Here is a 14,239-nt window from a genome sequence, read left to right on the forward strand (position 1 = left end):
ACAATAAGACTTCCGGTTGCCTTCAAAGTAAAAGCAACGTAATGTATGTTTTAAAAATACACTGAAAAAGTGTTAGTTGGCACATTAAAACAATAAACTAAGCATTTAAACGAAGCTACAAATTATGTTTCTGTATAACAATAACTCTTTTAATAACATTGAGAACATTCTTCTCAGTATCTAAACTTTGTACTAGCTAACCTCAGCTAACCTCGGGAGGAGTAAAAAAAACATGGCAGGCGTCAACCCACCCAGAGGGTGTAAATTTTTGTACAAATATTGGACACTGTGTACACCCCTGTGTCAAAAGTGGCAGCACAAACAATATATGCACACGCTCGGGTAGACCCCCTCTATCACATCACACTCTCAGCTAAGCACGGGAGGAGTAACAAAAAACATGGCAGGCCATCAGACCCACCCAGAGGTCACTCATATTGACATTTTTGTACAAATATTGGACACTGTACACCCCTGTGTCGAAAGTGGAAGCACAAACCATATATGCACATGCTCAGGAAGACCTCCTCTATCACATCACACACTGTCAGCTAACCTCGGGAGGAGTAAAAAAAACATGGCAGGCCATCAAACCCACACAGAGGTCACTCATATATAGACCAAATCAGCGGGGATGTTTACATTTACTTCCGGTTACCCCTGGGGTCCACACATCATAATGGCGGTGAACGGCACAAACTGACATGTTGAAGACAAAAACAGACAAAGAAGACAAAAATGGTTCGTTCGTGTTGTGTTGTTGTTTAATATCATTCATAACAACACTTTCACTAACGTTAGTGGAGACCAGACTAGCTAATTTACCTGTTGGACCAGACCAGACCAGAGTAGACTTTAAGCTAAATTAAATTAACGTGGCGTCAGTAGCTCTGTCTGTAACGTTAGCGCTTAACGAGTCTGCAAAAAACAGCGAGTTTGACAGTTGTAAACAAACGTTATTAGCTAGCTAACACTACATAAAACAAACAGAAGAAAGGCTAGATACGTCGGACAAGCATGTTTACCAACCGTTTGAACATTTAAATTGAAAGTAGTCGGCTGAAAACAACGAGAGGCATTTATTTGACAACACGCTAATTTAAACCTGCCGCCTTCCCGAAGTGGTACGCCTACTACGCGGAAGTAATGTTGTTTACATGGTGACATCACGGTGACTCTCTCGTAACGGACAAGCCCGTCTTTTATTGTCACACGAACACCACAACACATGCATGCGGCCACAACACACTCATGCTGACGGTGGCCGGTGAAAAGTGTCCTCTGCATTTAACCCATCCAGGCATGTCCTTTCCTCCGAGGGGCAGGCCAGGAGCAGTGGTGGCTTTCTCGTACAGCGCCCGATTTGGTCAATTGACATTTTTGTACAAATACTTGGCACACGTGTTATACAGAAACGTAATTTGTATTGTATAGCTTCGTTTAAATGCTTAGTTTATTGTTTTAATGTGCAAATTTATCATTTTCCAACAGGGCCGCTGGAAGTCATTTTAAGCAGGGGGTGCTGGGAGGAAGGGACTCTCGGTGGGGCCCGCAAGGGCCCCGCCGAAAAAAATGTGGGCGTTTTTTTTTTACATTTTTTTGCCATATTTAGAGGAATATCTCATTTTAAATCAACATTAGGATACTGTTGTGATGTAATTATTCAGTATTTTCTCCTTTTCTCACTCATTCAGAGCAAAGAGGGAGATATATAGCATGATGATAATGCTCTATATCTCCCTATTTGCTCTGAATACACCAGTTAACATGACACAGACTTAACATGATAGAAATATTATCAGCAAACTTAATGACTAGACTAATTATTCTGATCTGAATGGCATATATCAAGAAACATTGACTCCTCTCTTTGCTGTATAGTGGGAGGTGCATTTTTGAGTAGGCTATTAAAATAGCATGTCAAGTTCACATTTCTTTATTGCCAGATTAAACAATTCGTATTGGTTGTTGGTTGGTTCAACACAACATGTGCGTGCATGCGCGCTTCTTCTTCTTCTCTAGCCTACAAGCATGTAACTTCCTTGATTGTTATTGTTGATAATTCTATTTAAATAGGCTACATTTTCATTTCCCGAAACATTCTTAAACAAGAAAGGAACATAGTGCACTGCAAAATATTTTTAATTACATTTGTAAAAAAAAAAAAAAAAAAAAAAAAAAATTGGAAAAAATCTAGGGGGGGTACAACAGCACCTGCAGCACCCCTACTTCCCGCGGGCCTGTTTTCCAATGGCTTCTGTGTGTTCTAGGCTTGTGCAAAAAGGTTATTTTACTCTGAAAAATGTCACCGGAAGTGCTTATTGTTGCTCATGGCACAGACGTAACATGGAGACAACCTACCGTGCTGTGTTCACACTAGCTAACAGAGCAAGCGTCTTTGATTACACCAGCTGACGGAGTAACGGGAAGGCAGACCAAATGAGGTTCGGGATTAATAATAAAGTGAGTACCACTGTGACATAACATGGTGCCAGTAACGTTAGTGAAGCTTTTAGGTTTAGTGCCATGAACGCTACGTTAACGTTAACGCTGCCTGGACGGTCAGTCACAGTTTCCTTCCTTCATCATCATGATCTGTCAGTCAGTGGCAGTGCTAAAGCTAACGTGAGTCAACGTTAGCCACCTCTTGGTAGCTAGCCAATAACGTACAGCCTTTGATAGCTAGACTAGAGCAGAGGTTTCCGGGTATTAAAGCGGAAATGGAAGTGGCAGGACAGGCAGCCTAATACAGTAATACGTTTCTGTAGATTCACAGCAACAGTGGTAACTGTTAACATGAATGAATCTTGTTTCCAGATGTGCTGGAGTCGGGGCCTCCTCACCAGCTGGCTGGTGCTTGTGATCCAGCTGTTGTGTGTAAAGGCAGTGCCTATCAGTCTGGACAAGACAAAGGTCAAAGAGCCAGAGGCAAAAGTTGTAGAGCCTCCAGCTAGTGTGGTAAGAATACAGGAGTAGGTTTCTCCCATCATTACCTTTCACCTAGCTAGCTATGTGCACAGTAAAAATGGAAAATCCACCCTGAAACCAAATTCATATTTTTCTTGCTGACCATATTAGGCAGGTCAGTTTTGACTTGTGAAATCCCGCCCAACAGAGGGAAGGCTGTATTTATGTCATGAGCTGCTTCATGGGCAGTGAACTGAGATTTTGGTGATACAGGTACACAGGGAGTGTTATTATGGAACCCACCGCAGATGTGGGCAGACCACGCCCTGCGCCCGCCTCCGCAGCAGTCAAGCGCCAGGATTGGCCAGGCACCCATGCTCATGTGAGCCGATGGGACGAGTATTTATTTTGACCTGTGGGCAAGCTCTACCCCTTTCCCACGAGGACGCGGAAGTAACCCCGAAAGCTGTAATTCCTCGAATGGCCACTTGAGGCAGGGCTCAGAAGTCCCCTCATTCCCGTTCACCCCCATGTTAAAATGCCCCACTTTTAAAGGGATACGCCAACTTTTCGGGAGTTTCGCTCATTTGCCATATCGCCCATACATAACGAAGATACACACTGCCTTTACTAGCCTGGGTAAACCCATCCCCCACGTGACCTGCTCTCAGACCTGCTCTCAGTCACTAGTGACTGGGAACTGAGAGAGCAGGTCACGTGGGGGCTGGGTTTACCTAGGCTATGCCTTTACCGCCACTCGCCGACGTAGCACATGAGAGGATCACACTATTCCCACCAGTTCCTTTCCCCCTGAACAGGCGCCCTGACCGACCAGAGGAGGCGCTAGTGCAGCGACCAGGACAAAAATGCCCTCAATCCGGCTTCCCTCCCACAGACACCAGCCAATCGAGCCTGTATGGAAGCCCGACCAAGCTGGAGGTAACACGAGGATGTGAACCTGCACCCCTCGCGTTGGTAGGCAGGGAATCTACCGCTACACTACCCGGACGCCAGTTTGTTGTTTTAGCTTGTTTGGATACCCTATCTATTTCCCTTGTGAGCAACATTTACCGGAGTCAAATTCGCTGTATGTCTACATACTTGGCCAATAAATCTGATTCTGATTATAGTCTGTGGTGCATAGCCATTATGTCAATATAAGAATCATAGCTCATATTTGTTACTGTAATTCATGCATTTGCCGACAAACGTCTACTATGCAGGCCGGGATTCTTCATTGACTGAAGCAGCCCTGCATGGCTTCAGGAAAATAATGTGTATATGAATGGAGAGACCTGTAATTCTTCTACAGAAATATAAATGGGGGAAAATTACTGAAAGCTTGTAGGTCCACTCAACATGGTGATAGATGCATGATGATGATTTTTGTAGGACTACTTTATGTGTGGAAGTTGGACTAGAGTATACTGGATAGAGTGTTTAAGTGATGCATTGTTTGATTTGTAGGACACTGGACTCCACTATGACCGCTACCTCAGGGAAGTCATCGATTTTCTAGAGAAAGATCAGCATTTCAGAGAGAAGCTCCATAACACAGACATGGAAGACATAAAGGTATCACATTTTCTTTTGTTTAATCCTATCAGAAGGGTGGGAAGGGAAACAACTGCTAGTAAAAATGATTGATAGAAATCGTTTTCACTTGTCATGGAATTTGGTTAGTTCTCTGAGGAAGTCATTGAATATCAGGGAAATTTACAAATGGGTCACTTTGTAGGCATATACCAGAATGTATTTTACAACTTGTTTCACACATTCACTTAATTAGATTGTAGTGTTCAGTTGTTTTTCTCCACAGCAACCCCCACTGCTGTGGAAACCAGATGGTTTACCCTATTGGACTTTCTTGGACATTTCTGATCTGGAAAACAACATTAACAAACCACCAGAGAATGAAATTTTTAAAGAAAAGTTATAGAAAAGTAATTTTTCGGTTCTTTTCAGCTGCGCCAGCAAGGCAAACACCTACATTTAGATTCCAAGTAAACAAGGGGGGGAAATAATTCAAACCTACTCAGACTTGTTACAACCTTATCAAATCTACAAAACGTTGCCTCGTAATCTTGCCTTACATTTGGACTTGAAGATAAGATTGCATTGAATAATTGAATACTTTCTCCCACACACCCTTGAAATCGAGTAGTAGTGCTGTGCGCATGCTATTTTGTTGCCTTACAACACAGTCCATGCTACTAAGCTTTGTGTTCATAGTACAGTAAATTTCAAAATAAAGTTCAATTCACAGTATGTTGTTGCAAACCAATGGTGTTGTACTGAAGGGACTTAATTTTAGTACATGTATTGTTACACTGCTGCTAGTGTTAAATAACCGTTTGTCATGTGTGTTTCTACAGCAAGGCAAGCTGGCCAAAGAGCTGGACTTTGTCAGCCATCATGTCAGAACAAAACTGGATGAGCTTAAGAGGCAGGAAGTAAACCGACTCCGGACTCTGATTAAAGCCAAGCAAGACCTTGAAGGAGGGAATGGTATGGTGTGCTTCAAATCACAAGTATTTTTTTTATTTTTTTATAGTCAGAGGACCTAAATAGTACATTAGTACCTTTCATTGTATAGAGGACCAGGTCTGCCATATCAATAAATAAATTGGTCAATACACAGAAAAGGGGAAATAAGAGAATGGATAAATTGATCAAGAAAACTAGAAATTAATAAATAAATCTGACAGTTCGTATTCATGAGATGTAGTTATGACATCGCCTAACACAACCCTACCCAGATCGGCAGAGGGGTGGAGCAACAATGAGGAGGGGGGGGGGGAGTATAGTGTGCATCTATAACAATCTATATAATGCATAATATATCTAGATGCATCTACTGTATATAACAAACCGAGGAATCCTTAGAATTAGCTGGCTTGTAAACTGTGGGAATATTAAACGAATCAGCAACAGCTCCATCATAGTGGAGGCTGCTAGTAAAGTCTCACATTCATACCACTGATTGGCTGTATTACAGATAGATGTCTGTATATATCTGACTAGTCTCCTCTATTGCCATACACCATGTAGTGTGAGGACTGAGGAGTCATAGTGCTTGAATCCATTTGTAATATTTTTTTAATCATAAAAATGGTTATCTTTCTTTTATTAATGTAACTTATTACCCTCTGAACAGACATAGCAGTGGATCACCAGGCTCTGTTGAAACAGTTTGAGTACCTGAACCACATGAATCCTCACACATTTGAAGTGGATGACCTGGATCGGCTCATCAAATCGGTAAGTATCCGTCAACCACGACTAAACACTACAAAAGAGCATTTGACGAAGGGCATGCCCACGCTATCCAACCTTTTTCAAAGAGCTGTTAGCAACTTCTTTACATTGAAGAGAACTGGGAGTGGCTGTGAGGCGGATGGACAGCAGATGCTTCGGGAAAAGTGCTGCACTCGTGGAGTACAGAGTGGAGCACTTTTCAAGTTTAGAAAAGCTAAACAACGAAGAAGAAAGTAGAGCGCGCACATCAACTCAGGAGGCAGGTGCCGGACAAATAAATGATAAACTAGAAGGAAGAAATAAAGTCCGCACACTAAAGTGTCAAGCTCCCGGTCAGTTTATTGACATTTCGATCACAAGGATCTTCGTCAGAATGAAGCAGGAAGTAAGAGGAGCACTTGAAAAGTGAAGTGGCACAACTGACACTCGCCGTGAAACGTTGAACATGCACGGCCGCTTTATTTTGTGAGCCGCCAATCATCGTGAAGAAGAGATGTAGTTTAATGGTTCGTAACGTAAGCAGCTGACTATTTACAACAGCACCACGCAGAAAGAAAATGAAGGCAGTTCCTGGTGGCGTGTGAAGTACTGTCTACTACATCTAGTAGACACAGAAACAGGATTTTTACTACAAAGAAGTGCAATAGGGGATGCTTGTACTACTCGTGTATTAACACATTGAGTGCCAGCGACGCCATATGGCGTCATTAGAAATTTACCGTAGAGTGCCAGCGACGCCAAATGGCGTCAGTAACTCCAAATTGTTTTTTTGACGGGGGGGTGTCGATCTAAGCTTCTTACGTCGCCTCTAACAATATTGTAGCTATTGGAGGTCGATAACCTATTTTACAAACCCATTAGGTGGCGACAGCACTCTCCTGATCAGAGAAAAAGGAGCCAAACACACAGAAATAGTCACTGGGGAAAAGGAGGAAATCGCATCGCATCCGTCCGTATGCATCGACGTGCATGAAGCACAACGAGCACATCGCCAGCTGTGCCCTGCAGCAGCTGCATCCGCTGTCACAACTGAGCACCTCCGTGTACGCTGCAACAGCACATTCGCATAATCAGCCTTATTATTCCGAACTGGAAGCATGCGAGCCCGTGACAAACACACGCGGAACCAAAAAGCTGGATGTCGCGCACCATTCACTGTGTGTGCGCAGCAAACTCAGCAGAGACTGAGAGCCAACAGACACACCCAGGAGGCGTGTGCAGTTGAGGGGGGGGGGGGGGGGGGGGGGAGCACGCAGAGCAGCATACACTTCACCCAGACAGACCCAGACATCAGAAAATTAGCTTCAGAGTCAGTGATGTGCTTGAAATGTTTAATTTCACAAAAGGCTCATTATCTCAGCTCGTAGAAAAAAAGGGCTGTTTTTGCTTCAATCAAGCTATCTTCTCCGGCTCATAACTAAAGAACGGAAAATGGGATCAATAAACTTTTTTTTGCAGGTGATAGAAGAGAGTCTCATCGTTATTTGTGCGTGTTCAGTGTTTACATAGTAATTATTAAAGAAATTATATGACTGTTTTAAAATGCATTGCGGCCTATGTGGCACAGCAAGCAACCTTTTGCCCAAGGGCCGTGGCACTCAAAGTGTTAATAGTGAAGTATGACATTCTGCCACATTACTTTGAGTGAAGGTAAATTCAAAACATCTGCATCTTTCCCCCCACCCTGAACAAGGCCACCAATGATCTGGAGAACTACGACAAAGAGAGACACGAGGAGTTCAAGAAATATGAGATGACGAAGGAGCATGACAGACAGGAACACCTGAAGACACTGGATGACGACGAGAGAAAGAGAGAGGAGGAGCACTATGAGGAGCTGAAGAAGAAGCATGCTGACCACCCTAAAGTCAACCACCCAGTAAGTCTGATGTAGGTGCAGACATCCACCCTAAAGTCAACCACCCAGTAAGTCTGATGACATAACACACAGTGTGTTTCAGGTGGGCATTAAATTTGACCAGAGGAGTGTGATTTTTCAAGTTAATGTGAGCACCCCCCCCCCCCCCCCCCTCACACACACACACAATAACAAACGACTCACAAGCGCGCTATACATGACAGACAGGCTTCACAGCGAAACAGCTGACAATGAGATGTTGGCTGACGCTCTGAAATCTCCGGCACTGCTAGTACAGTGCTATCTGAACGGATCTACGTCTCTTAACAGTGATACTAAACAGTTAAACATTAATGAGTGGACTGGACTCAGTTGTTCTGGGCACTGGGCACAGTGGGCAGGCATAAAAGTCCATTTGGACTCGCATTGCCACCAAATGACCACCCGTCCCGCTGGGTCTGCTGCATTTTGTGGTCCAAATCTGATATGAATACGCTTACGCTACCTTCTTGCATAATGAGGTTGAGGTCTCCTTGCAGTCTTGTATAATGTATTACTTACTGTATGTACCTACCCATCTACTAAAAATGGACAAATGTACTTCTGTGTGCAGGGCAGCCAGAATCAGCTCAAGGAGGTTTGGGAAGAAGGCGACGGCTTGGACCCCGAGGATTTTGACCCCAAGACCTTCTTCAATCTGCATGGTAATCCCTCATGTTATAGACTGGAGCTAATCCATAATCTGTGTCCTCATACATGGGGTAGGTGCTGCTGCCATACATGTATCTGTCCACTAAAGAGTTTTATTTCCTATCATGATGCAGATAGCAATGGAGATGGCTTCTTTGACGAACAGGAGCTGGAAGCATTATTCACCAAGGAGGTAGGAGTCACGGTAGCTTCTAAGGTCTTACAAGAATAGCTACAGCAGTTGCTGCAGCTAATGGGGATCCTAATGAATTAAACTAAACTAAATTGACATAACAGCGACTGGCCTTCATATACTGACAGTTGGTTTCTGTGATCTTCAGCTGGAGAAAATTTACGACCCCACCAACGAAGAGGATGATATGGTGGAGATGGAGGAGGAGAGGCTGCGTATGAGAGAGCATGTTATGAATGAGGTCAATTGCACTCCTTAATCTGCATCATCAGCTGCCTTGATTCTGTTGCTGAATTTAAGGATATTTTTTGTATCAGTGATCTTGCATAAAGCTCTTTGCTCCGCTCTTCCTCCTAGGTGGATTCCAACAAAGACAGGCTAGTCTCCTTAGACGAGTTCCTGGTCGCTACAAAGAAAAAGGAATTCTTGGAGCCAGATAGTTGGGAGGTGAGACCAGAGACATGACTTTGTCATGATTACATTATTTTGTTCATAGAATTTTAACAGTCAAATGTAGTTCAATCCTAAAACAGTTTGCAAAGACAAGCATGTTTGTAATGAAGGGTTTCACCGCCACCCTGTGCTCCTCAGACCTTGGAGCAGAACCAGGCCTACACGGACGAGGAGATGAGGGAGTTTGAGGAGCACCTCGCCCAGCAAGAGCACGACCTAAACCAGAAGGCTTTTGACCTCCAGAAACAGAGGGAGGAGCTGGAGAGACAACAGGAGCAGCTTAATGCACAGAAAATTGAGCTGCAGCAGGTCAGACGTTGCACTTTCTCATTCTAATCTAGAATCTTCTAATTTCAGGCTTTTATGATTGGCCAAGCTGGCTGGCAAGCTGCAGCAGCCGACACACCCTAAAAGTGAAGATATATTCTCTCAAGCCAGTCTATCTCTTCCACAATCTTCAAATGCTCCAGAGACACACTGTACTTCGGCCCGTTAAAAAATCCTAAAATGTGGCCAAAGAAAAAAATGCTTCAGACCAGAGGAAGTTTGATGATATTCGATCAATCATCACACATGTAAACAAGACTGAGGCAGGTGACTGGAGAAATTAGCGGATGTGCCCGCCTTCAGCGGATGTACCCGCCTTGTATCTGTTGGTGTTGGGAACTATTGGACTCTGATTGGACTAATGAGCGGAGGTCCCGCCTAATAATAAGAGCTCATTATTTTCACCAGTTTCCCTTTCTGTTTTGACCTAGTTTGCCCTGCAGGAAATACAGACGGGACGGGAAGGTGGGAGCATTTGTAAATTGTGGGAGCCAACACGTCTGTTTTAAGAGACTAGTGAAGATGGCACACTGTTGACAGCCAAACCTTAACCTGATGCCGCCTATTTACATGCAAGCCAGTGAATTTATTATCTTGCGGTAATACTTGAGTTGTAAATAGTAGCCGTAGCAGAATTGTGACATTTGGCTTGGCTACCTTGTGAGAAGATAGGTTTGATTTGTTGTCACTATATCCACCTGATGAATCGCACATTTGTTTGGAATGTGTGTGGTGTCCGGGATGCTGCCAAACTCTGCTACTGGCTTAAAGAGCCACTTTGCTGATCATTCACACTGGTCCAAATTATGTCATTTGGAGCAGTTTTGCCATGGTGTGTCACTATCACTCTCATTTTACTCTCTCTACCTTCATTCATGGTGTCACTATCACTCTCATTTTACTCTCTCTACCTTCATTCATGGTGTCACTATCACTCTCATTTTACTCTCTCTACCTTCATTCGCAGAACTTCCTGCACTAAAATGACATCATTATGACATCATTTGGTCCAGGAAGTTCTGCGAAAGAACAGGGAGTTCTCGGTCCAGGCAAGATGGGGGGAAGTTAAACATTGTTCATTTTTGCATATCCTACTGATTTTGTAATGATACAAAGCTGGTTGAAAATCAGCAAAGTGGCCCTTTGAATCCAAATTCGTGAACAGAATTGACTGGTCAAAAGGGCCAATCATGTGCAGGGAAGTCTAAAATAATAAATCTAATTGGGAATCAAGTCTGAATCATTGATAATATCCAGCATTCATCTGATGCATTCATCAACTGCTCAGCATTCTGACAATGAAGCATAATAAGAAGAAGCTGAATTTCTCTACAAAGGATGGTTTGTGCAACGATTCATAAAAATGTGCACAGAATAAAGTGATCACTTTCATTTCTGAATGGTGTTATTTGTAGATTTACATTTTCTCCAAGTCACAAAACAAATGTAGATGTGCTCTACAAATCTCACGCCATTCTCTTTCTCTTTTGCAGGCGGTAGACCATATGGAACGGCTGAAAACGCAGAAAGTAGAGCCCCCTCCAGAGGTTCACGGTGAGTGTCAGTTGTGCCACCTCACTTTTCTTTGGGCAATTGTTGACCGCTGAAGAAGTAAAACCAATTCTTTGTTCCAGTTGAAGGAAATGCTATTCCGGAGGTGCACAGAGACAACAACCAGTTACCCCCTGGCCACCACGTGGAACAACACCAGCCTGCACCCCAAGCCCCTCATGGTAACACCCAGGTACACCAGGAAGGACACAATCAAGACCTTGCCCAGCACGGTCTCCCCCAGTCACACCAGGACCTTCCACCAGGACACCCAAACGTTCCACAGGCAGGCCAACATGACTTGCAGTAAGATTGCTATCAAGATTTAGGCCTCACCTCCAGCTAGCAGACAGGATTGGGACAATAATATTGACATGCTTGATCCCAAGACTCCACAACCAGACATCTCCACTCCAGTGTGCAGAAGAGCAGCCCCTCCCAGTATTTGTTACTCCTCTTTTACCAACATCGCTTGGAGCCGGGAGGACACTTGAGGCACTGGGGAGAGCAGACCACATTAAAGGACTTCCTTTGGGAATGATACCAGTGTTCGGTAATAACGGTGATCCTTGGATTACGTAATTGGGATTACAAAAATAAATTGACTGTAATCAGCCCAGGACATACCTGTACATTTTAAAATGTATTTACAGTTTTCAATGATTTTAGTTTTTTGACTACATGAGAAATTGTCATCGGAAAGTTTTGAAAGTTGACCTGTATCCTTTTGAAAGAGCAGAGCTGAAAACCACGTGCAGCTGACTCCCTCATCTGATGTCTTTGCCACACAGGCCTGTTGGGTATATAATGTTCTGACGGGGATGAGTAGGTGTAACAAAGTAATGTTCTGGCTTAACTAGCATTTCTATCATATAACCCCCAGTCACCTTAAAAGAGCAGTTTTTGTTTGACATGCATTTAGACGTTTTTCTCTGGACAGTACCCCACATTTCAGAAGTTGAGAACAATTGACTTTTTTTGATAGTTGGTACAATAATTTTTTTAATTATTACATTTTTAATCCATAATGTAGAACATTTCGACGGCCTTCCAAAAAACATTTCAATATAAGGAAAGGAGCATTTTCCATAGACTTTGTAATCATAGTACTACATTTAAGAAGGGTGCACGCTTACTATTCCATTTGTTAAAATACACTGATTCGATAATGACCAGCTGCCACTATCGCCATACATACAGTACTCCCCAACTTTCAGACACTAAAGCCCCCCACACATGATCCGCGGTAAAACAGCTCTGCGCCCGCTGTTCCATCATTTTCTATGGGGTGAGCGGTGCCTTCCAACTATGCGGCAGCACTACCCTTGGTGTCATGCACCGCTCGAATTTGCCACTGTGCGGAGGTCAAAGTTCAAATTGTTTAAACGTTGACCGACTTACCACTGACCTTTCTCCGCTCTGCCTCGCGGTAAGAGAAGAGAAGATCGCTTATCATGTGAAGGCAGCTTTCCTAGAAACTCCCAAACACAACCAATGTGCCCCGCACTTGACTTACGTATGCTTGGTGTCAAGTACTCAAGTTATACCTGCTACCAACTTTCTACCACTTCCTTCTCCATTTTCGTTCTGGGTGTTGTGGAAAACTGCAAACTGCTTACATACCATGAAACCCACCCTTTCAATGTCCAAAGTGGCCTCCTTCGGTCCACCTTGCAGCTGCTACCCATTGACTTTTATGTTTAAAAAGAAATGCCGAAAACTTGAAAAAGCAGAATAGTGCGAAACTGCCATTTAAAAATGCTGAACAGTGAACATCACACACTTTTTTCCATGTCATTACATACAGCCTTAAGTCTTTTACAGTTACTTTTGTGGGAGTCAGAGAATTTACAGTATGGCAGGCCTTTGTCAAAATGCTTCTTTAAATAACTGGTTGGTTACTGTAAGTAGCCTGCACTGAATGGGCAGATGTTGCACTTCAGAATTAATCCATTTGATTTGTTATGCTTGACAAGCATTTAACAACATTTCAATTTCAGTCTTTTTGTTCATACACAAACGTGTATGTGAAATGTTTATGTATGGATTGATCACAATTGATCATGATTTAAAGATGTTTGTTTAAATGGCTTTGAGGTTCAGACGCTTATTTTAGCAATTAAGGTGTAGACCATTACACTGTTGTCTTTTATAACAATTGTGTCTTTGAATGTATTAGTATGTTGAACCAAACTGTTTGGCTGTTAAAGGCAGATTAATTGAAAGATTCGATTAAAAAAAAACATCACCAAAGCTCTTGAGTCAAGAAAGGCGGAGGCCAGTATTTCTAGTATCTCGCATAAAATGATCCACCAGTATTTTTTTTTTTAATTGTCCATTGATATAAGCAAATGTTTCAGATCATGAAAACCTCAGAACTTGATCTCTTCAGTTCACATCATTGCATTTGGCAATAGTGTATTTCCCCCCCCTCGAGTCCCAAATGATCTTCATCCTCAGATGTAAACTCTGCCTCAACTCATTTGTAAAAATGCTCTATCCCCCCCACACAAAGAATTTCAGTTTGGTGTGATTGCTGTGATAACCCAGGTTGCATCTAATTTTTCATTGTGGTTTCTTCTAGCTGGCAGACTATCACCATGGTAAAACAGTCATTGACTGTTCATGCCGCCTTTCACTGAGGAAGGTTTAACTTTCATGCTGTGAACGATACTAACAAGTCCACCACCACCTTGCGGTTCTATTTTCTACCGAATTCACTCATGGAGTAATCCTTTTCTTGCCATGTCGGCAGTTTTCTCAGTGTGCCAAATGTTATTTTCAGACAATATTGCATTATATTTTGCACAACAGAAATGATGGCATATTCTGATTGCTTGCTGCTGGATTGAATAAAATTGGATAATGCTGTACACCTCAGTTCAAGATAATAAAACGTTATGACCCTTCATCCAGATTGTGTAACACTTTTGATCAGTCAGTGAACCATCAAACTGCTGTATCTAAGGGGCATGTATATGTATGGACAATCCATACATTAA

At 42.9% G+C, this 14,239-nt stretch overlaps 1 protein-coding gene across 2 annotated transcripts; it reads left to right on the forward strand.

Moving 5' to 3' along the window:
• The first annotated feature begins 2,429 nt into the window (after positions 1 to 2,429).
• nucb2a (nucleobindin 2a) lies at positions 2,430 to 14,138 on the forward strand. 2 transcript variants are annotated; one of them, XM_083651259.1, is made up of 13 exons: positions 2,430 to 2,463; positions 2,818 to 2,958; positions 4,375 to 4,482; positions 5,283 to 5,415; positions 6,065 to 6,168; positions 7,859 to 8,044; positions 8,637 to 8,727; positions 8,848 to 8,906; positions 9,055 to 9,147; positions 9,264 to 9,353; positions 9,498 to 9,668; positions 11,180 to 11,240; positions 11,321 to 14,138. In XM_083651259.1, the coding sequence occupies exons 1-13, from the start codon at positions 2,440 to 2,442 to the stop codon at positions 11,545 to 11,547; spliced, it is 1,488 nt and encodes a 495-aa protein (XP_083507385.1). In that variant the 5' UTR covers positions 2,430 to 2,439; the 3' UTR covers positions 11,548 to 14,138. The 2 variants fall into 2 exon arrangements, with proteins under 2 accessions (XP_083507385.1, XP_083507384.1); XM_083651258.1 differs by lacking the exon at positions 2,430 to 2,463 and adding an exon at positions 2,517 to 2,625.
• The last annotated feature ends 101 nt before the right edge of the window (positions 14,139 to 14,239 follow it).

This window comes from Poromitra crassiceps, assembly GCF_964638095.1.
Source record: "Poromitra crassiceps genome assembly, chromosome: 14".
Lineage (NCBI taxonomy): Eukaryota > Metazoa > Chordata > Actinopteri > Beryciformes > Melamphaidae > Poromitra > Poromitra crassiceps.